The sequence below is a fragment of the Octodon degus genome, unplaced genomic scaffold (genome assembly GCF_000260255.1).
Source record: "Octodon degus isolate 3935 unplaced genomic scaffold, OctDeg1.0 scaffold00280, whole genome shotgun sequence".
NCBI lineage: Eukaryota > Metazoa > Chordata > Mammalia > Rodentia > Octodontidae > Octodon > Octodon degus.
In genome coordinates, this window is record NW_004524856.1 from 2,154,686 (window position 1) to 2,177,696 (window position 23,011).

The following is a 23,011-nucleotide window of genomic DNA, read 5'->3' on the forward strand; positions in this document are numbered from 1 at the left end:
TAGAAATAAGGACATTCTCTTACGTAACCTCAGTCATCAAACATGCAGTCCATATTGAAATTTCTGCAGTAAGAATATGCATTTTATAATATCATATATTTTTAATCACTTTTATAACATTCTTGCTTTCTTCCCTTTTTCATTCTCTCTTTTTCTTTGCCATATGTCTTTCAAGACCATTGCTGTGGGCCAAGGAGGCAGCTCAGTGGCATAAGCACTTGCCTGGCAAGTGCAAGGTCCTAAATTCGATCCCAGGTGGAAAAAAACCAAAAGAAAAATGAAAGATCTTTGCTGTGCTCTGGCTAGTTGCCTTTTGATTTACAGACTGTCTCACAATCTGGACTTGTTATTTCCTCAGATTAAATATTTTTTTGCTAGAAATAAGACATGAATGATACATATTTCCTATATGTACGTACGTACTTATGTTAAATTTTGTCACTTGGTTAAAGTAGTTTCCTTTGGATCTCTCCGTTGTAAGGGTTCAGCTGTAGGAAGAATTTTGGCCTTTTCATCTTCTCTGGTGCTGTTACACCCATGGATGTTACCTTATATGGTAAAAGGAAATTTGCAGAAGTAATTAAAATTAACAATCAGCAGACCTTAATAGAGTGAGAGTATCCTGGATGTAATCACAGGAGCCCTTAAAAGTAGAAGAGGAGGTGGATGTGGTGGCGTACGCTTGCAATCCCAGCACTCAGGAGGCTGAGGCAGGAGGATTGTCACAGGTTTGAGTCCAGTCTGGGCTATATAGTGAGTTCAAGGCCAGCCTCTACTACATAGACCCTGTCTCAAAATATAAACAGTAGAAGAGGAAGGCTGGGGGTGTAGTTCAGTGGTAGAACATGGCAGAGGCCCTGGGTTCCATCTCCAGTAAAACATACACACTTACATGTGTGCATACACATGTACATATACAAACACATACGGAAAGTGTAAGAAGGGAAATAACAAGTCAAGAGATTTCTATCAAGTGAGGAACGGATAAAAAAGTGTGGTATTTTTATACATTGGCGTAGTACTCAGCCATGAAGAAGGATAAACTGGAGATCTTTAGGGGGTAACTGGAGGCAACTTGAGTCAATACTCATAAATGAAATAAATCAGACTCACATGTGTAAATAACATTTTGTCTCCTTAGTATGAGAAGCTCAAAAAGTAAGATCCACAATGTAAAATAAATAGATACTGTAAAATGGGAAGAAATTATTCACAAGGAAAGAAACTGGTTGGGGTAAAAGAAGAAAGAAAAAAAGGAAAAGAAATATATATATATATATATATTAGTTAAGATAATTATACTACTAATTTCTCATAGTTCATTGAAAAGGTTTATGCTAATCCTGTTTTGATAACTAAATGCTAATATCGTGTACTCTGAATAACTATTTTTTTCTGAGTAACTAACCTAAAGTAACAATATGCAATGTATTCATCATTGTTGCTCTACTATTATCTTGTTTTGAAATTTTTTTTTCTTTAGAATAAAAGTTAAAGAAAAAAGAATAAAGGTTTTAAGAAGTCAGAGATTCAAAACAGGAGAAGGATTTGAAGCACAGTGGCTCGAAGAGGACACAAGGTCAAGGAAGCAGTGGTCTCAGCCTTACAGCTGCATGGAAGACAATTCAGAGAACAACTGAGGCAAGCTACGAAATGGAGTCACTCCAGGAGCATTGGAAAGAGTCCGGCCACACGGTGCCAGGCTTCTGAACTACATCAAATAGATGATAAATCTGTGTTGTTTTTAACAAGCAAGTTTATAGTAATTTTTATGGTAGAAATAGAAAATGAATACAGGTGACTTTCACATTGCAATTAATATATAATCTGTGTGGGAATTTATTGAGATCATATGAATTCTGGCTTTCTCAATGCCTGAGGATCATCTGTTGATTGTATTTGCTTGTACTAGTTATTACTTTGGTGAATGCAAAATGATTTTTTCTTCTATTCCCACCCAATGTATTTACTTTATTTATAGATTTATTGAGATATAATTAGCAACTAAAAATTATATCTATTTAAGGTGTACAACATGAGTTTTTTTCCAGCGCTGCAAATTGAATCCAGGGCCTCATGTACGCTGGGCAAACTCCACCATTGAGCTATATGCCAACCAGTGATTTTTTGTGTGTGTGACTGAGAATTGAACTCAGGACCTAGTTCATGCTAACCAAGTATTCTACCACTGAACTATATCCTCAGCCCTAAAATATGGAAAGCTTCAGAAATCTGCATGGCATTCTTCAGCAGGGGCCATGCTAATCGTCTCTGTATTGTTCGAATTTTAGTGTATATACTGCAGAAGTAAACACCATGATGGTTTTATATACATGTATATTGATACTTAGTATACCAAATTGCAATTACAAAATACTAGAATATCCAGTGTTATTAGGCTTATCAAGCATAATAAAGCATTATCAACTATAGTTACCATGCTGTATTTTAGATTTCTGTAACTTATTTATCCTGTATGACTGAAACTGTGTACCCCTTTGCCAACATTTAGACAAATTTATAGAGCTGCAGAGTAGATTTGTGGTTGCCTAGGGCTGGAGTAAGTGGGTTGGGAGGAAATGGGAAGTGGCTGGAATGCTGTATAGGGTTTGTTTTGGAGATGAAAAATGTTCTCAAATTGATTGTAGTAATGGATGCACAACTCTTTCTGTATCCTGATGGGGGCTGGTTGCTAGGGGAACAGACCTTGTGATTAGAGGGTTTTCAAGAGGCATTGTTTACATATTGGGTAATACATATCAGACACCTGTTACTCCTAGAGGGCAGCATCCAGTTCTTCATCCTTATCTTTTGCTGCTTCCTAACACCACTTCATTTGCTAGGCTGGTTTCCACTTTATTTCTTAACTGTATTTCCTATATCTCAAGGCTGAGCTTTAAGGGCCTGCCCCACCTCCTTCCGGAGCTCCTTACAAATCAAGAGGCCTTTCTCTAGTTCAGTCAGTAGTACCTTCTTTGCCTGACATTTGCTTACCAATTTGTCAGTTCATCTCACAATCTAAACAAGCATTGAATCTAAGTAATCAGATCATTATAATACATACCAATATGTTATTTTGAATATGTTCCAAGTTTTCATTATGTGTTTCCCATGTTCCAAGAAAGAAGACTTGGCTTCATAATCTTACCTCAGCATCACAACAACCCTATGAAATGTGTCTATTATATCCAAAAGCTGAGACTCAGAGACGTTAGGTAATTTGCTCAATGCCACAGTGACTGAACCAGGAATTTAAATTCCAAACACTGCATTCCTGACCCATTTCAACTGCATTGTATGCTACTAGAGGTAGGTACATCATCATTGCCCAAAAAATATATCTTTGAAAAAATTTGGGGGGTTGTGCCAGAGATTGAACTAGAGCCTCATTTATGGCAGAAGAGAGCTCTGACACTGAGTGACAGACTAAGCCCCAAACATTTATTTAATGTCTAGGTGGAGCTTCAGCTAGCTGAAAATGCCAGTTACTTCCAAGAGGATTTACATGTTTGATTCGTGGGCGATATATTTACAAAGGATCATTAAAGGAAACAAAAATATTTGGGTCCATACTTAACCTTCAAGATAGCCTTGTGGAAGAGAATCACACCTTCATGAGCTTTACTGATTACTCTCTTATGAATATGAGCAGACTGGGTCACATGGGTTAGGGATCTGACTCACTGTGACAAATCTTCCTTTCTCCAGCCCCTGTTTGCTAGCTTACAAAAGGTTTCAGCTTCTTCCTGTTTACCTTTGCTTGAAGCCATTCCTCCCCTTCTTGTGCATTTGAATGGGGTTCTAGTACCTGTGGGAGGTAGGTTTTCAATTCCAATTGTTAACCGGACAGGTTTTATCCGGAAGGTGATTGACAACAATTATAGTGTTGTCAGACAGACAAGTTAGGCCTCTGAGCCTCAGCTTACTCATCAGTAGAATGGAACTAAAGGAGCTGGGGATGTAGGCTGATAATAGAGCACTAACCCAGCATGCAGGAAACCAAGAGTTTGATTCCCAGAAGTGGAGGGAAGAAGAGAGAGGAGGAATTAAACTCCTTCATCCAATATGTTAATATTGTCAGATTTTCAAAATTTTTATTCATATCTAGCTGGAAATACATTATGGAGAGATCGAGGCCTAGAAATCTAGATGAGTTTAGTTATTTATGTACAGGTGGTTTCAAGTCATTTTTCGTTCTCTTGCTGTCTGTCTTAGAAACATCCACAGTTGAGTGTGAGAGCTGAGGGGTCCAGGTCAGATGGCTGTTCGAAATTTGTTATGGTCCCTAGGAAAGATTTTGGAAATGGGGAGACCTCACGAAGAAAAGAAAGCCAAGGAGGACTGAGGGAGAGGGAGGTGGACACAAGGGGTGCTGTTTCCCCCTCCTCTATTCACACACAAATCCCCTCTATCTCCGCCCCGTCTCCCTCTCTCCCAGAGTCTCTGATTCTGACTGACAAGGCTCAAGGGTAAAAAAATCCCATGGGGTCTCCAGCCGGAAGCCTTATTGTCCTGCTCTAACGCCCAGCGAGGAAAATTCGAAAAGGCCGTTCCCCCCTGCCGCCTTCACTAACCGCCACGCCAGGCTTGCTGTGGCTGGTGAGAAGCAGTTTCAGGCCCAACGCCATATACCTTTTGCAAAGCTGAGAAGTGTGTGTCTCGTGTGTGTGTGTTGTGTCTCTGGTGTGTGTGTGTTGTGTGTGTGTGTAGGGAGGAGGAATGGGGGTAGGATCCCATGACGTTGCAGGCTCCGCCTCCTGGTGAATATAAGGGGCGCTTGGCGCGTAACGACCCCAAGCAGCTGCTTTGAAGCTTGAGCTCCGGAGCTCGGCATCCCTCACCCAACTCGCTTAAGTCTGCCTCCAAGCTGGATCCGAGATTCTCTGCTTCCAGGCTGGCCACCTTTCTAAGGTAAGCCTTCGGGGCCAGCACGTGTGTCGGGGAGAGGGGGAACAGCAGGTCCTGGCATAGCTAGGATTCTCCGGCAACCATGGCATGCAGTTGCATCAACGCGGCCGTGACCTGTTGCTGGCAAGACCTGGGCCCCGGGAGCCAAGGGTACCATCGCCACCCCAGGCCCAGTTCATTCCTAAATGGTGGCATAAAAACCTGGGAACTGGGTTAGAGAGCACAGGGCGGGACCCCTCATTTCAGCGAGGGGGGGGGGAAGCAATCTCAGGCTGCTCTGGGGCCCCTCTCCGGGCACGTCTCCATATCTTAGATGTGGAAGCAACGCCTCGCTGTTGATGCTCGCAGGTCAACCTAGCCAGCGGAGGAAGTAGGGGGAACATTTGCTTACTGCCCTGGGCAAACGCTGCGCCACTTGCGCTGTGTGGGCTTGATGAGGAAAGGTGCAACTGCGCTGATTTTCACTTTTTATCTGTAACAGAGATTGGGTCCCTCTCCTGGGCATCTCTTTTGAGTCGTGGGATTAAGCTCTGAAAAGAACCTCAGGGATATTGGCTGTGGGAAGAGGGGGGGGGGTCCTCCCAGATTTGCTGGCTTCTTCGGAGTTGAGCTCTACTTAATTCCCAAGAAGCTACAGGTCGGGGAACAATCACACTGGGTTTCAAGGTAACTGGGTTGGGGTCTCGGATAAATCCTATAGGTTCCTGAGCAGGAAAAGAACAAACCTAACCTTATCTGAGCACTTACTAGGTGCCAACCACTATACTTCGAGGGGCTTTCACATGCCTTTTTGGAAGTGATTCCTTTCACAAACCTCGTGAGGTACTGTAGCTCCTACTTGCATTATTGTAATTCCTAATTGCATATGAAGAAACTGAGGTTAGAGGTAAAGTGACTTGCCTTTGTCCCCTCAACTCTCCCCTCCCCTTTCCCATTTAGCTCTTTGCTTGGTGGAGTGGGTAGTAGTGGATCTCCTAATTCACTTGTAGACTACAATGGTGGGCCCCATTGAAGTGTTCTTGTTTGGTTTTTCACCAGATCATCGTCTTCAATTCCAAGTAGAATGCTGTGGCAGGCACTTCGGAGATTTGGGCATAAGCTGGTTCGGAGACGAATGCTGGAGCCAGATGTGGCTGAGACCCGCCTTGCCAGATGCCTCAGCACACTGGACTTGGTGGCCCTGGGTGTGGGCAGCACACTGGGAGCAGGCGTGTATGTCCTGGCTGGTGAGGTGGCCAAAGATAAGGCAGGTCCCTCCATCGTGATATGCTTTCTGGTGGCTGCTCTGTCCTCTGTGCTGGCGGGGCTGTGCTACGCGGAGTTCGGTGCCCGTGTTCCCCGTTCTGGCTCTGCATATCTCTACAGCTATGTCACTGTTGGTGAACTCTGGGCCTTCACCACTGGCTGGAACCTCATCCTCTCCTATGTCATTGGTAAGAAAGTGGGGCAGGGAGGGAATTGCAGAGCCAGGAAGGGGCTTTGGGCCAGGAAACCTGGGTGGAATAGTGAAGCTGAACTATTACTATTCACAGGATCTCCATCCATGTAAATGATTGTGTGGACATGGGAGGGTTGAAAGTACAAAGAAACTGTGTACTATACTCACCTCTGTCTGGGTTCCCTTCAGTAAGAGACTGGTGTTGGTTCTTTAAAAATTAAGAGTAAAGCTGAAGGTGTGGTTTGATGGAGCATTGTACCTGAGGCCCTGTGTTGATCTCCAACACCAAAACAAAACAAAAAACCCCAAAACAAACAAAAAAAATCAACAAACTCCCAAACCAGCCAACCAAACAAGCAAAACTTAAGGATGAGTGGCAATGGGTGATACTGACAGGGATTTGTGCGAGACCGGTGTGGAAGAGGGAGGGAACTTGACTCATGTTTCTCCCTCTGCCTGCCTAGGTACAGCCAGTGTGGCCCGAGCCTGGAGCTCTGCTTTTGACAACCTGATTGGGAATCACATCTCTCATGCTCTGAAGGGGACCATTTCACTGCACGTGCCCCATGTGCTGGCCGAATATCCAGACTTCTTTGCTATGGGCCTTGTGTTGCTACTCACTGGTAAGGCAAGATGCAGGGTAGAATGGAGGGGGGCACTAGGCTCAGGGCCACGGACAGAGATGGCAGCTGAGCCTGGAAAGAGCTTGATGGAGGCGCTAATGATGGAGAGCAGAAGCTGAGAAGGAAGAGGTCTGCCCTGCAGAGCCAGGGAAATAAAGCCAAGCTTGTGTAGAGGACTTACTTTCTCAGTGTTGTCAATGAATTTTTCTCACAGGATTGCTGGCTCTGGGGGCTAGTGAGTCAGCCCTGGTTACCAAAGTGTTCACAGTGGTGAACCTTTTGGTTCTCGGCTTTGTCATCATCTCTGGCTTCATTAAGGGAGACCTGCACAACTGGAAGCTCACAGAAGACGATTACAATTTGGCTGTGGCTGGACTCAATAAAACTGAAAGGTTAGAATGGCCCTCTTAGGAGCTGCAGAGTTGGGAACATGATGGGGAGTGAGGGGATCCATGCGGGGGGGGGGGCGTTGAGTGAGGGTGTGGGGGAATGGGAGGTTGGGCTTTGAAGGCCTAGCCAAGTAGTTTGCCATCAGAGGGAAGGTATGGATATGGCTAAACACACCCTTACCGTTTTCCATTCCTTTTTCTACTGTAGCTTGGGCCTTGTGGGATCTGGAGGATTTGTGCCTTTTGGCATTGAGGGGATTCTCCGTGGAGCAGCTACCTGTTTCTATGCATTTGTTGGTTTTGACTGCATTGCTACCACTGGTAACATAACCACTCCATTCTGTCCAGGGACTGGGTGCAGTGTGTACTGAGGGCGTGTGCAGAATGGGGGCGGTAGGAGAGTAAGCCTGCTTCCCTGACCAAGAGCTTTTGTGCTCCACTCTTTCCTGCAGGCGAAGAGGCCCAGAATCCACAGCGTTCCATCCCGATGGGCATTGTGATCTCATTATTCGTGTGCTTTTTGGCATATTTTGGTGTCTCAGCAGCACTCACCCTCATGATGCCATACTACCAGCTTCAGCCTGAGAGCCCTTTGCCTGAGGCATTTCTCTATATTGGGTGGGCTCCTGCCCGCTACCTTGTGGCTGTTGGCTCCCTCTGTGCTCTTTCTACTAGGTCAGTGTCAAATACTGGTTTTCCAGATGGGCATAGTGGTGTATACCTGCAGTCTCGGCTACTCAGGAGGCTGAGGCAGGAAGATGGCAAGTTTGAACAAAGCTTGGGCAATTTAAGGAGACCGTGCTTCAAAGTAAAGTAGAAATAAAGGGCTGGAGATGTATGTAGCTCAGTGGTAGACCACTTGCCTAGCATGCACAAAGCCATGGATTAAACATCGGGTTCTGAAAAAAAACTATTTTCCTTGCGGTCAGAATCTCATTTTGTATTAAAAATACCACTTAGAACTGAAGAACAGGGCTGGCGAGATGGCTCAGTGGTCTAAAGCACCTACTTGGAACAAGCTTGGCAAAGCACAGGGACTGCGGTTCGATCCCCCAGCACCACATGCCAGCCAGCCCTGCCCCCTGGTGGGCTGAGCTGGCCACACACACACACACACACACACACACACACACACAATAAATAAATGTTAAAAAAATTAAAAAAAAAAAAGAACTGAAGAACAGCCTTTAAAAGGGCTGTGAAGGGCTGGGGATATAGTTCAGAGGCATATGCACCTGCCTTGGCAAACACAAGGTCTTGAGTTTGATCTGGTGTACCAAATAAATAAATAAATAAATAAGGGCTGTGAGGGGAAAGAGGAAATGCCTTACACACGCAACTTGGGAAGCGATAGCTCAGTCAACTCAAGCCATTCTGGGCATTCTCTGCAGCCTCTTGGGCTCCATGTTCCCCATGCCACGGGTGATCTATGCAATGGCAGAAGATGGGCTACTGTTCCGCATCCTTGCCCGTGTCCACACCAGCACACGCACACCTATCATGGCCACGGTGGTTTCTGGCATTATTGCAGGTAAAATCTTCTTAGTTATTGCATACCTCCTTTAAAACTTGGCCATTTCCTTCTTTCACTTGTCCTTTGCCCATCAATTTTAGCATTCATGGCATTCCTCTTTGAGCTCAAGGACCTTGTGGATCTCATGTCAATTGGGACTCTGCTTGCTTACTCCCTGGTGTCTATTTGTGTCCTCATTCTCAGGTGAGACTCTTTTCTTCTGCATATTATGATTGGGTTTTTATTGGATGAGGAATGATGGGGACCTGCTCCTTCTCCCTCTTCTTCCTTATTTTCCTTGCTGAGTCTGGGTTTCACACCCTATCCACAAGCTTCTTCAGCTGGGCATAGTGGTGCACACCAGTAATCCCTCCACTTGAAGGAAGACTGGGAGTTTGACCCTGCCCTGGACAACAGTGACTTAGAAAAGGGATGGTGATACAGCTGAGTTTGAAGGCTCTGGGTATTGCAAACACAAAAACAAACAATCAGTTACCCTTATTGGTGATGAGGAAGGTGAAACTCCCTGGGAGAAGCCAGCAAAGTGGATTGTGTTTAAAGGGGTCTACTTTTACATCAGGTATCAGCCTGACCAGGAGAAGAAGACTGGTGAAGAGGAAGTAGAATTACAGGAAGAACAGATGCCAGAAGCAGAAATTCTGACCCTCCAGGCACTGTTTTGCCCTCTCAACTCCATCCCTACTCCACTCTCTGGCCAAGTTGTCTATGCTTGCTCCTCGATGCTTGGTGAGCAGTGGACTTTTGGGGTGAATTTGAGGTGTCCACATGCTGGGACGGGCATGTTATTGTTAATGGTATTTGGAAGATCTAGACAGGGAGTAACCCCCTTGGGCATGGGATGCCTAACATTTTAGCCTGTTGGTCCCAAGAGTTGGTTTTGATATCTCTCAACTTGACTTTTGAAGCTCTACTGCTGACTGTCCTTTGCCTGGTGCTGTCCCAGTGGCAAATTCCACTGCTTTCTGGAGAGCCAATATGGGTGGCAGTGGTTGTGCTACTCCTGATGCTCATCACTGGAACTACTGGGGTTATCTGGAGACAGCCTCAGAACTCCACTCCCCTTCACTTCAAGGTAAATGACCTCTTTCCTACCACCAACCCATCTTGGAAGAATAGGCTTCACGTGCCTTGTGATGTAATAAAGTTTATGGATATTCTTTACTTGGGTATGAAAAGGAAGATGTAAGAGGTACCTGAAAGACTTCTTCACTGACTGTCTTTAGTTCCTTTCCAGTTCCATTTTCCCACACTGTATTCTGGGAGTCACATATGAGGCACTGTAAGTGAGTGGCACTGAATTACAGAGCATGAGTAGGAATTGAACCCTGTCCTTCCGGCTTGAATAGAATAGAAATCTCTTTTTGAGTCACCCTGTGGTATGTACAGAGAAGGTTTTCCTTCATTTTCAGGTGCCTGCTGTGCCTCTCCTCCCAATAGTTAGCATCTTTGTGAATATTTACCTTATGATGCAGATGACAGCTGGTACCTGGGCTCGATTTGGGGTCTGGATGCTGATCGGTATGTATCTACTTGGGAAGAGTAAACCCCCTGGGTATCCAGTCCCAGCTCCTTTGTTCTTGATCTCTAATAAGAGATGGTCATAACTTCCCCATCTCGTGGCTGTCTTTCTTCATTAGGATTTGCTATCTACTTCAGCTATGGGATCCAGCACAGCCTGGAAGAGTTTAAGCATGACCGACCCCTCTCCAAGTCTAGGACCAGAACTGTAGACATGGATCTCAGTAGGTCTGTAGACTTTGATCTCAGCAGTCCTTGCATTCACTCATTTTGACACACCCAAGTGCTACATGGTCCCTCGCACAATAATGGAGAGTACTCTTCATCCTGCAGAAAGCTGGCCCTCCCATGTGATGCTGGGGGGGATACTAATAGAGCTCTGTATTTATTGTGGCATCAAGGATGTGTCCTCACTGTTTCTCATCTCTCTTTTTTTTAAACTTGTCTACTTTTAAATGGCTTCTGTAGCTGCTTACTGCCTTTTGAATAAATATGAAAAAGAAACTGTTCCTCACTTGCTAGACCTGATGGAGAGCCTGACTATTAAAAGGCTTGGAGAGTTTCAAAGAAGTGTCTTTTGTCTTTCTTCAGTCCTTACAATACGATCTGCTCTGCCTGGTTGTGCTTTTCATGGACTCAGGCTTGAGGAGGGCAGTGTGACGCAGCCCTCCCAGCAGACTAGTCATGCTGAAAGGACTGATCTTGCCATATGCTTTGCTCATGCTCACTTAAGATCATTAGGCATTGCAGAAGGAGAGAGCAATGCTCAGCACTGGGGCTGGACTCTATCTCAACACTGGCAGTGGTTAGGGCTAGTATGAAAATTCCTGTGTTTTGTTCTATTACTTCTAGTTGGATCAGTTCCAGACTCCTATTACTGATTAAGAAACAAAAATTTTGGCTGGGTTCTTGACACTGCTGGGAGGAGGGATGACAGAGGACTGTCATAAAGTACCATATACATGCAAGGACATTGATTTCTACAGAACAGAGAGGAACAAGTCCAAGCTCCCCCAGACCACGAATCATTAATTAGTCCGTGTATGCACCAAAGATGTAAAATGCTAGAACATGTGCTGGGTATTAACAACAGATATGAATAAAATCCTCTCTTCCCCCAAGAAACTCCAGATCTACTGTGGAGACCAGCTGGTAATCCTGACCACAAAACAATGAAAGCACAAAGAAGGACGTGCTTGACCACAGCGTGAGATAGGTGCTTAAGCAGGCTGAGGGGAGGGAGGACTGGACTGTCCGTGAGCAGTGTGTAGAATATTGTGGAAATGTGAAAGGAGATTGTTAGGACCTGGCGTACAGTTTCAATGGATCTAAAAGTAGCACCTGTTACTGCAAAAGGCAACAGGCCTGACTCAGCCTTGTATTAGGTATTGCATATGGAGGAAAGGGATAGAAAGTAGCGGGAAGGGGCAGGCAGTTACAAATATTACAAATAGCATAATGGTTGGATTTCTTAGTCTGGCAGCAGCAAGGAGGATGGCTTGAAAGAGGTGGGGGGACATAAAGAGCAGGGAGGTAGTGTCTACTATGTATCATGAGAGTTACTTTGCATACAACCTCATTTTGTCCTTGCAATAATGTTATGAAGTGCTTCCCTGGCAAGTGCAAGGGCCTGAGTTCAATCCCTGGTTCTGCCAAAAAAAAAAAATAATGTTATGAAGGAGATGTGAAATGGCAAGTATCAAACAAGGTTTTTTTTCCTGTGGTGCCGGGAATTGAACTCAGGCTACTGAGCTATCTCCCCAGTCCCTGGACAAGTTTTAGATACAAAATAAGATCTAGGTGATTGAGAGGTCAAGGCCAAAATAAACTCAGGTTTTGTGCTGTAGGTAGAGCACAAAAAAGATCCAGTTTGGTCTAACTGGCCTCTGCTCTTCAACCACTGTGCAGTAGATTTCATTTGTTTTGAGACAAGGGCTGTGTGTTCTGGGTGGTCTTAACTGCTTTGTTCCTCTTGTCTCAGCCTCCTGAAAACTGGGATTAAAGGCATGCACCACCACTTCTGGCAGAATTGCCAATACTTATTAGGACAATGTGGTCATTTGGACGAAATACCAGGGTTTTTGGTCAGTTGGATGGAGGAAGTAAGAAAGAAATGGGTATCTGGGTGTGGTGGTCCATGTCTATAAGCCCAGTACTCTTAAAGTCTGAGGCAGGATTGAAAGTTTCCATCCAGCCTAGGCAGTTTAGTGAGAACTTGTCTCAAAATTTTAAGAAAACAGGCTGGAAATGTAGCTCAGTGCAAAGACCTTGGGTTCAATCTGGAAAAAATCGGTGGCTGATTTCTGGGAAAATTTCTGAGTGAATGAACAAATCATTAACCAAGATAAGGACCATGAAAGGAAGAGAATATTCCACTCAGTCCCATGTGCTAACTTTATAAACGAGTATACTCATACATGTAGCTTCTTACAGGTGAAGATAGTCACTAACTGGGCCTTGGAGCTAGAAGACTGGGGTACAGGTATAGATTTACGACACATCAGCTCAAAGGACAAGAGTATGTTCTACAAGTGGGGGGGGGGGTCCAAAGAGCCCCTTGGGATGAAGTAACACTTGTAGCACATATTGTCTGAGTTCCTTCATACACAAAGTTCCTTACAAAGGAATAGAGAAGGCAGGAGTAACTTGACAGAAAAATAAGTAAAGCATCTCAGTAGTTTCTAGAAAAAAATACTGTAAACTGTGAATGGTGGCACATACTTGAAATGTCAGTTACTCCAGAGGCTGAGATAGAAGGACCATAGCACAAGACTGCATAGAAAGACTCTGTCTCAAATACAAAAAGCATATAAAGCAAATACAATAAAAAGATGCTCAATCTCAACAAAGCAAATAAATGTAAATCAAAACAAACATGAGATTTTACAGAATGGAAGAAAAATTAAGGATTGGACATTGACAAAAGTGACAGTCACCAGTCTCATGAATGATATGGCTATACACTTGAAGCTTTTGTACAGGGTAGTTTGATAGAAGAATTAAAACCATATTCTTTGCTGTTCTGAGGATTGAACTCGTGGTCTCATCTACACAAGACAACCACTGAACTACATACCAGCCCAACACGATCTTTTCAGTCTAACAATTCCCCTTAAAAATAATTTCTTAAATTTACATATATATGTTTACTGAGACATATTTTGGTTCTGGGCTTTGAACCCAGGGTCTCATGCATGCTAAATGCATGGTCATTACCATTGAACTGCATTCTCAGGCCCTAATGAGACACTTCATAATAGCAAACTCTGGTGTGGTACACATGTGTTATCCTAGCACTCATGATGCTGAAGCAGGAGAATCTCTGAGTTTGATGCCAGTCTGGCCTACATAGTGAGTTCAAAGCCAGCCTGCACTATATAGCACTGTGTCAAAAAAAAAAAGTATAAAACTTGGAAGCTACCTAATGTGCATAAACAAGAAGCTAGTTAATAAATTAAAATATATTAATTCATGGCTGTAGTATAGCTCAATGGTAAGAGCCTTTGCTTAGCATTTAGCAGGCCCTGGGGGAGATAGAGGGGAAGTGGGGGGAGAGAGACAGAGACAGAGACAGACAGAGAGAGATTGAATTGCCAATACATAATAGAGATCTTGAGCAGGACATGCCTGTAATCTCAGCATTCTGGGAGGCTGAGGCAGAAAGATTGCAAATTTGAGCCAAGCTTGGGCAATTTAGCAGAACTAAGAAAGAGCTCAAACTGTGGCTCAGTGAAAAGGCTCCATCCATGTTCAGCCCAAGTACTAGAAGAAAAAGGTAGGCTCTTAAAGGTGCCATTAAGTTACTGTCCTACTAGCCTATTTTGAAAACATTTTGTTACTTTTAGTTTTTTCTCTTTAAAGTAAAAAAGATACTCTGTCAAGTAAAAATAAAACAAAATGAAACCCCAATGTGCAAAATATTTATGAAAGAAAATAGGGAATATTATTACATATTTTTTTCTTTTTTCATTTTTTTTTGGTGGAACCGGGGATTGAACTCAGTCCCTTGCACTTGCCAGGCAAGCACTTATTCTACCGAGCTATGTCCTCGACCCCACATATTTTTTCTGAAAAAAAATAAGAAGCTATTAATCCCTGATTTCTCTATTTGTGTAATTCCAATACAGAATATTTACATAAAAACAAAACAACTGCTCAGTAATTTTTTTCATTATGACTGACTGAACCCAGAGGTGGTCTATCACAGAGCTAAATTTCCAGAACTGTTCCTGAACTTGCAATCCTCCTGCCTCAGCCTCATGGAGTAGCTAGGGTTTGGAAGGGTGCCAGGGAAAGAACCCAGAACCTCATGTGTACTAGGCATGTGTTCTATCACTGAGCTACACTCTTAGCTCAAGATATTTGCCTTTGAAAAGAAAATAAAGTTGCTGTTGGTGCAACCTATAATCCTGGCCTTTGGAAGGCTGAGGTAGGAGAATAATGAATTCAAGGCCAGTCTGGGCAATTTAGCAAAACTGCAAAAAATTAAAAAATTATAAATCTACTGCTATCACTCATGGAAGATGGAGTACTTTTCTAATACAAAGTAAAATAAATTTCAAATTCTTAAAAAATTTGGCTGTGCAACACCTAAAATAGTCACACATACCAATGTGGAAATCTTCATGTAGCTAAAACAGTAAATAATCTCTGTAAGGCACTGCTTGAAGACAGAGTAGAAAATTGCTGTAGGCATGGTGTAATCTTGATCTCTTTAAAGTGACAGAGGTAAAATTGGACTCAAGAAAAAAGGCATGAAGCACACACAAAAAAAGTGTTCGAGAGAGAGAGAGAGAGAGAGAGAGAGAGAGAGAGAGAGAGGTATAGAGTATCGTGAGACTTCACCGAGGGGAATTCTGCAGGGAGTTCTGGGAAATATTCATGGAGGTCAAGGCTTTTTAAAAATCTGGGGCTTAAAGGATACACAAAATGTGTCAGCTCAGAACATTCCAGGAGGAGGGAATTTTGTCCATGAAGGCAAGAAGATGCGAAGCCAGTTTATAATTCAATTTGCTTAGCTCATGTTTGTGTAATGTGTGTGTGTGTGTGTGTGTGTGTGTGTGTGTGTGTTGACACAGGGTCTTGCTAAATTGCCCAGGCTGGTTTAGAACATTTTTTTTTGAGACAGGGTCTCATTATGTAGTTCAGACTGGCTTTGAGCTCACTTTGTAGCCCAAGCTGATCTTGAAATCGTAGCGCCTCAGCATCCCAAATGGAGTGCTGGGATTACAAGTGTGAGCCGAAACACCCAGCCTTTAGTCAGAACTTGTTATCTTTCCTCAGCCTTTTGCATAGCTAGAACTACAGGTGTGCCACCAAACCCAGCTTTAGCCTAGTTTTTTTTTTTTTTTTTCTGTACTGGGATGGAACCCGAGGTGTTCTTACTAAGGTAAGATTATAGCCCTTAAAAAAATTATTTTTAGGACAGGGTCTTGCTAAGTCACCAAATTGCCCAAGTGGGACTTGAACTTGCATCCTCTTGCCTCAGCCTTCCAGAGTGCTGGTTTTAGTCATGAGCCACCGGCCTAGCTAGCCTAAGATTCTGAAACATTGAAGTGGAAAAATAAGAAACAAAGATTCCACTGAGACTCTTGAAGGCTATTAATTATAGGGCTTGATGCTGAACTGCCAGAAATGTGTGGATGGTAGTTTCTCAATATGTAAGCTTTTATGAATCAACTGAAACATGTCAGATGTGGTGGTGCATGCCTCTAATCCCAGCACTCAGGAGGCTGAGGCAGAAGGATTGAGTCTGAGGCCAACTTGAGCAATTTAACAAAACTCCTAACCCCCCCCCCCAACCTCTCCATTAATTAATGATTAGAAGCCTGGCATGGTGGTACACACCTGTAATCTCAACACTTGGAAGGCTGAGGCAAAAGGATTGCTAAGAGTTCAAGGCCAGCCTGGGCTACATAGTGAGACACTGTCTCAAAAACAAAACGAAAATTTTAAGTAATTATTATTAATTATGGTACTAAAAAAGAAATTGTGGGCTGAGGATGTAGTTCAAATGCACTTGCTTAGCATGTGCAAGGCTTTGGGTTCTAGCGCCACATGCCCATACACATAAAAAATGGTAGGCCTGGCCAGATAAATCAGTGGACTAAAGCGCCTGCTTAGGCAGATGCAGGGACCAGGTTTCCATCCCCAGTGTGCCATGCTAGCCTCACTCCTGGGGTGCACTGAGACAGAGATTGAGACTGAGCGTGGTGGCGCATGCCTGTGATCCCAGCACTTGGGAAGCTGAAAACAGGAGGATCACTGTAAGTCCCATCTGTGCAGTGAGACCGTGCAGATCCTGTACTAAATACATTAAAAAAAAATGATTACATATTTCAAGAGCTGGAAATCTAACTGCCCTGATTTGATCATTGTATATCGTATCCATCTACTGATATCACACTCTATGTGTGTACACTTTACTCTCATAAATGTGTACAGTTATATTTCAATTAAAAATAGAAGTATAGGGATGCTAGTGTTAAAATATGTGAGGCAGGGGTGGTTCTGTGATGTGGTTCACAGAGCTCCATCTTAGCTATTTAGTCACACAGTCATAACCCTACATTTTTTTCAGAATATGGGCTTCCAAAATCATTAATTCAGGCCAGGTTTGGTGGTACATGCCTATAATCCTAGCACTCCAGAGGCTGGAGCAGGAAAATCATGAGTTTGAAGTCAACCTGGGCTATATAGTGAGTTCTCTATATATAAACTCCAAAATGAGATCCTGTCTCCAAAAAGATCATTAATTCAAGCAAGTTCTCTGTCCCGAACTTGCCAAGCTTCTCCAGCTCACTTGCTCAAATAACCCATTACAATAATTCTTTGACATGGGGAAGTCCGAGGTCCATGGACTCGGCTCCCACACACTGTTTCTTTTCATCTATTTCCTTCTGTCTTTTCTTGCTCTTACCCACCTAAATTCCTGAATTTATTATCTTCATTATTTTGCAAATACCTCTAATTCCCTAGTTAATACTCGTTTCCCTTCAAGCCTGAAGGGATTCAAACATTGATCTTTGTATTCTAACCTGCAGTTCACAATTGTTGGAGACAATTACACAATGAGTAGGGTAATGATCATCCACTTTGACTAGGCCCTCCCCTTGGTTGTTGTGCTTTTCTCTCAGTTTCCGGGCCTCTGAAACTAGTCTTGCTTACCTCATTTGCATTGTTAGAGCCATTCCCTCCTACTCGCTGCTGTTGACTTTGCTTTCTACTTTATTGCTCGAATATTGGCCCATCAGATAAAAAATACGCCTTCATCTTTCTGTGGACTTTATTCTTTTATGAACATAGCCTCTCTTTTTTCCCCTAATGATAAAATATGTGTTGATTGAAGAAAATTTAAAAACAATGAAAAATAAAAGAAAAACCACCCAACTGAGCTGGATGTGAGCTCAGAAAGAAACCTTGTGACATTTTGGTACAGATTATTTTGAAAGGCTTATAAATTGTCCACTATATGGTATTAACTAATGCACTAAAAAGCTGTATAACTCATCTGCAAGTGGTGCACATTTAAGTGAATTTTACAGTGCTTCAGTGAACGTTTCTGTTAATCTTTATAAAATTTTTCTTTGGAAAATTCTTAGAGAGGGAAATTGTTGATTGCACCCATACATTGAAGTTATTGATACGGGGCTTGCAGTATTATAGCTTCATGGTAAAGCGGTAGTCCGAGAGTGAAAAAACCTAGGTTTGATCCTCAGTGAGGAGTCTTCTAGAACCCACAGACGCACTGGCACCCGCGGCAGAGGTGTGTGATGTAGCGCACAGGAAAGGGTGGTGGAGGCTCCAGGCACAGAACACTTTTTTGGTTTTTGGTGCTGAAGATGGAACTCAAGGTCTCCTGCTTGCCAGGCAAGAGCTCTACAACTGAGGTGCTCCCCCGGCCCAGTTGGGTGGTTTGTTTATTTTTTTAATTTTTAATTTCATTGATATATGTTTGCAGTTTGTAGCTAAGCAAACAAGATGCAGCCATTAGGTCAGCAATTTTTAGAGTGGCTCTGAAGCAATGGTTTTGGACTCTGAACTGTTTGTGGCCAACTTTCAAGGTGAAGGAAGAAAAGTAAAGGCAGTATTTTTTTGACCAAGTTGGAGAGTATGAGAGGCCCTGGACCGCTGAAAGCGAGAGAGCATAGCTACTGTAGTTCAGATACTCAGAATCTGCTTTCATTGAAACCAGAGGGCTGGAAATTGTTGGTGACCTTGGGAGAGGAGGAGGGCATGGGAGTGCGGTTGGGGGCAGAGCAGCTGAAGGCCTAGTCATCTATGAGAAGCAGGAAAGAAGATGGAGGGTTACTGGATGCTTTTACTGTATGGGAGGGGGATTTTGAATCATTTAGGAGGAAACAGCTAGTACCAACTAAATCAATCACAGGATACTCCTCAGTATTGGTTTTCCCTTTGCGGGGCAGATTTCTGGTAAGAAGAGACATGGAGTGGAAATCTCTCACACATTCCTTTCAGGGTGCATGGTAGCTTGGGCACACTCCCATTAAGTATGTTCTGGGGACTTTCCAATTTCCTCAACCTCCCAACCTAATCTCCTTTGGATAATAAAGAACACAAAACAGTGCCTGGAAAGATATTCAAGAAATGGGAAGATAAAGGACAGACTATGAAATTATTTCCTTATTCCATAGGTCTGCATCAGAGATTTAGAAATGGACAATGTTGACATTCATTTCATGGACTTTAAAGGTATCTAGGCTAGTAGTGAAGAAAATGTCAAATAATTGCCTCAATTAAGATCTTATAAATACAGCTTGTTTCTGTGCATAGACTCCAGAGTGTCCATAGCTCCAGCTTTTCTCATTTATGTGCCACCAATAATAAAGATACTAAGATACTAGGAACTTTTTATGAACTAGTGTAGAAAAGCAGAATTCATAATTCATAACTTGTTTTCCAGGATTTTGACATGCAAAATAGCAATGGTTTAATCTAAACTAGAAATCTATTGCATTAAAAGTAGGTATAAATACTACAAGATCTCAAAGTGTTTTTCCATAATCATAAGTGAAAAACAAATCATATCCTGTGCAGTTTTAGGTTTAAGTATGTTTTATTGTGTCTTAATTCTTTTAAAAGAACACAGGGCTCCTCAGCCATGCTAGAGATGAAAGAGTTTGCGGTACTTTTGTTTCTGGGGAGATGATTAGACCTGTGATACATTTATAGTCACAAAGTAATGAAATAAATTATTACCACTTTGCTACAAATGTATGAGTTTATAAAGTGTAGGTCAGAATTTTGTTGGGGTTTATAGGTCTGTCATTTTAACACAGCAGGGCTGGGAATGTAGCTCAGTAGTAGGGTGCCTGTGTGCCTGAGGTCCTGGCTTGGTCCTCCACACTGCAAAAGAATCCCCAACAAACTGACTACAGTGACAGAACTCACTGCTACCTACTCTAAATTTTTATTTAGGATTAGTATTTAAAAGGTATAAAGAAGGTATAAATATACACTAGGGATTATGACAAATATACAGTATTTGAGACTTTGTATTTACATAAACGTTGGAAGCAAGCAGAAAAATATAGAGAATAATGAAATGAACATGTGTACCTACCACTGAATTTGGTCAAATATTAAGAGTTTTTTTTTTGCCATATAGGTACTAAACATATTTTATTGTCCCAAAGAACTAAAAGGTTATATCATTTTTATCCTATTTATTTATTTATGGAAACAGGGATTGAACTCAGTCCCTTCTGCTTGCCAGGGAAGCACTTATTCTACTGAGCCATCTCCCTGGCCCCCATTCTTTATCTTTTTAAACTTGACATAAATTGTATCTTCTAGTCATTCTATATGTGTTTTTGGCAGCTTGTCTTTTTTTGCTTAGCATGGGTTTTGTTTTGTTTTCAAGTTCTGGGGAATGTTTTGAATATTTCAACTCTAGGTCATTTATTTCCATTGTTGATTAGAAGTAGAACTTTTACTGTAAGTATAGCACAATTCATTCAGCCTCTCTTGTTAGATATATGAGTTGCTTCAAATATCTGCTATTACAAACAACACTACTATGAATATGGTTTTTAGTGTTTTATAGGAAAGTTCATATATTTCGACTGCCACCCATGACAATAAATATTTTTACAGCACATTGCAATAGACACACCATCTGAAAAATTGTATGAAGCTATTTTTATCCTTATTATATGAAGTGCACTGTGATATTTTCTTCTTTTTTGATGATAGGAACTGAACCAAGGGCTATGCTCCAACCTTGCTATATTTCCTATTCTTTTTCATTAAAAAATGTTGGGTGTGACCCACAAAACTGGCTTTTAAAACTTTTCTTTTAGTTTTTGAGACAGAGTCTCATTGTGTAGTTCATGATGGCCTTGACCTCACTATGTGGCCCATGCTGGCCTCAAACTCGAGGTATCCTCCTACTTCAGTCAGTATTCATTGGGGATAAATGAATATACCTCCTTTTCTTTTTTTCCCATAATTTTATTGAGAAATAAATAGCAATGAGACAGTTTCAAATCAAATTGGTAGGACAGTTTCAATAATTAACACATTGCATGCTGCCTTCTTAGTGGTTATGTGTTGTACAAGATGCAGACATGATATCCTATTTACAAATACTATTAGAACAAATCTCTCTATTCCTTGAATTAAAAGAATGTAGCTATATATCTAACCTAACCATTTTGAATACACAGATACAAAATGGTCATTCGCCTATATCCCCTTTTTTGTTGAGTTCCATCATTGAAATATTATAGGTGTGTGAACTCAGCAAAATATTCCAAAATAGTCCAGTAGTCCATAATAGTATTGGGTCTTCCACTTGACTGGCAATGTCAGAAGTTGTTGACCTAAGTCTCCTACAACTCAACATAACATCATGGCTTTACTTCCAATACTTTGTTTTTATACTTCTCTGCTGGATGGCTAAGACCAAGATAAAGCAGGACCTATGTAACAAGAATTGTAGCTTTTGGATCTGATAAGGTCAGTCAAATCCCCTCAGGATTTATCTTGAGACCCTGTAACTCAGATTGTAAACCTTCTGTCATTGTCAGCCATGTGGATGAGTCATGGCCATGGCTTGGCCAATTTGCTCTCTGTGAATCCTGAGAGAATGTTTTCTCTCCATGTGACTCTCCTTAGTCACAGTCTACATCATCAATCACTTTCCTCTTTGGCCCCATAACCTCCTTGATCAGAAAATTTGGGACACTACTGAGTTACATGCCATTACAGTACAAGTTATCATATGTCGTGAGTCTTAATTGACCTTGGAAGGCTAGGGCCAAAATGTTGGCTTTCCTTGTGGCCCTCCTTTTTCTCTAATTTTAGTATGCAAACTTAGGTTGTTAACCCTCCAGAAGAGAAGCTTATTGTTATACCATATAACCTAGGCTATTGAGCTTAACCTCACTATCTGTCTGAATATCAATACCTGTTCCATGTTATGCTTAAGATGTTTGATATTTATACCTCCTTTTCTGCATGCCAGTTCTTCAACTATTTGAAGCTATTTATCAAGCCCCCTGGGAAGTTCTTTCTTCAGCTGGACTGTCTGTTCTCATTCAGCTATCCCTTGTATGGTATAATTTCCAGTCTCTTGCACTTTGCATGTTCTCCTTGGAAAGTGGTCTATTCTTTTCATGTTATTTCTTAAATTGTGGTACCTAGAACAGAGCCCAAGTCTCTAGATTTGATATGATGGGCACAAAATCATCTTTTTTTTTAGATTTAGGGGTGATTATCTTTCTCTTTAGATAATGATGTAGCTAAGATTGAATTTTTTTTTGTGGTACCAGGGATTGAACTCAGGACCCTGTGCTTGACAGGCAAGTGCTTATTCTACCGAGCTATCTCCCTGACCAATAATTTTGAACCCAGAGAATGCTGAGTTACATCCCAAGCCTACATCCCAACAATTCAATAAAGATTGAATTATTTTTCTTTCTTCACATCATACTAATGACTCATTTGGAACTTTTTGTCCTCCAAAACCCCTCAGTCTATTAATATGCTTCTGTTAAACTATACCTTGTTTGTTACATTTTGCTGCAGTTAATTTTGAAAATTTAAATGTGACTGGTTTCTTACATTAATAACATTGGTTCAACTGGAGATTTAGTTCTCATTCCTGTTTGTAACATCAAATTTGTTATCTCTCAATTTCATCTTCTTCATTCAAATCATTGATAAAATTATTAATTGGAACAAGGCTAAAGACAGAATATTAAGCTATTAAAAACCTCATCTCACTGATTATAATGGTAAATGCCTATAATCCCTCCTAATCAGGAGGCTGAGGCAGGAGGATAGTAAGTTTGAGGCTAGCATGGGCAATTTACCAAGACCCTGATTTTTAAAAAAAAGAAAGAAAAGAGGAGAGCAGAGGGGAGGGGAGTGCAGAGGAGAGGGAATGCTTGGGATATAGCTCAGCATTCTCTAGGTTTAATCCTTAGAACTGAAAAACTGAACAAAAAACATCAAGTCTATTAAGCAGCATGATTTACGTATGCTTGTTTGCCCTGCCTGATTTACTCTTGTCTCCAAAGTCTGAAGGTCCAGTTTTTTCCTACACTTGGTTTTATGACTAGAATTAAAATTTCCA

The 23,011-nt window shown here is 42.0% G+C and overlaps 1 protein-coding gene and 1 non-coding gene across 2 annotated transcripts; one reads left to right on the top strand and one right to left on the bottom strand.

The window, feature by feature from the left end:
* Window positions 1–2,208: 2,208 nt before the first annotated feature.
* On the bottom strand, window positions 2,209–2,311 carry LOC111814222. Its single transcript, XR_002819263.1, has one exon. It is a non-coding gene; the product is annotated as a U6 spliceosomal RNA (small nuclear RNA).
* Window positions 2,312–4,832: 2,521 nt separating this feature from the next.
* Slc7a3 (solute carrier family 7 member 3) lies at window positions 4,833–10,872 on the top strand. The gene is made up of 12 exons (XM_004646816.2): window positions 4,833–4,911; window positions 5,947–6,341; window positions 6,811–6,969; window positions 7,184–7,361; window positions 7,567–7,679; window positions 7,811–8,033; window positions 8,750–8,889; window positions 8,973–9,075; window positions 9,452–9,618; window positions 9,798–9,964; window positions 10,302–10,410; window positions 10,530–10,872. The coding sequence occupies exons 2-12, from the start codon at window positions 5,972–5,974 to the stop codon at window positions 10,682–10,684; spliced, it is 1,884 nt and encodes a 627-aa protein (XP_004646873.1). The 5' UTR covers window positions 4,833–4,911; window positions 5,947–5,971; the 3' UTR covers window positions 10,685–10,872.
* The last annotated feature ends 12,139 nt before the right edge of the window (window positions 10,873–23,011 follow it).

Excerpts from the sequence above, each read along its gene's own strand:
- Slc7a3 (XM_004646816.2), top strand. The coding sequence starts at position 5,972 with ATGCTGTGGCAGGCACTTCGGAGATTTGGGCATAAGCTGGTTCGGAGA. Across the intron at positions 6,342-6,810 it reads CATCCTCTCCTATGTCATTG|GTACAGCCAGTGTGGCCCGA; the intron begins GTAAGAAAGTGG and ends CTGCCTGCCTAG. Across the intron at positions 9,965-10,301 it reads CCACTCCCCTTCACTTCAAG|GTGCCTGCTGTGCCTCTCCT; the intron begins GTAAATGACCTC and ends CTTCATTTTCAG.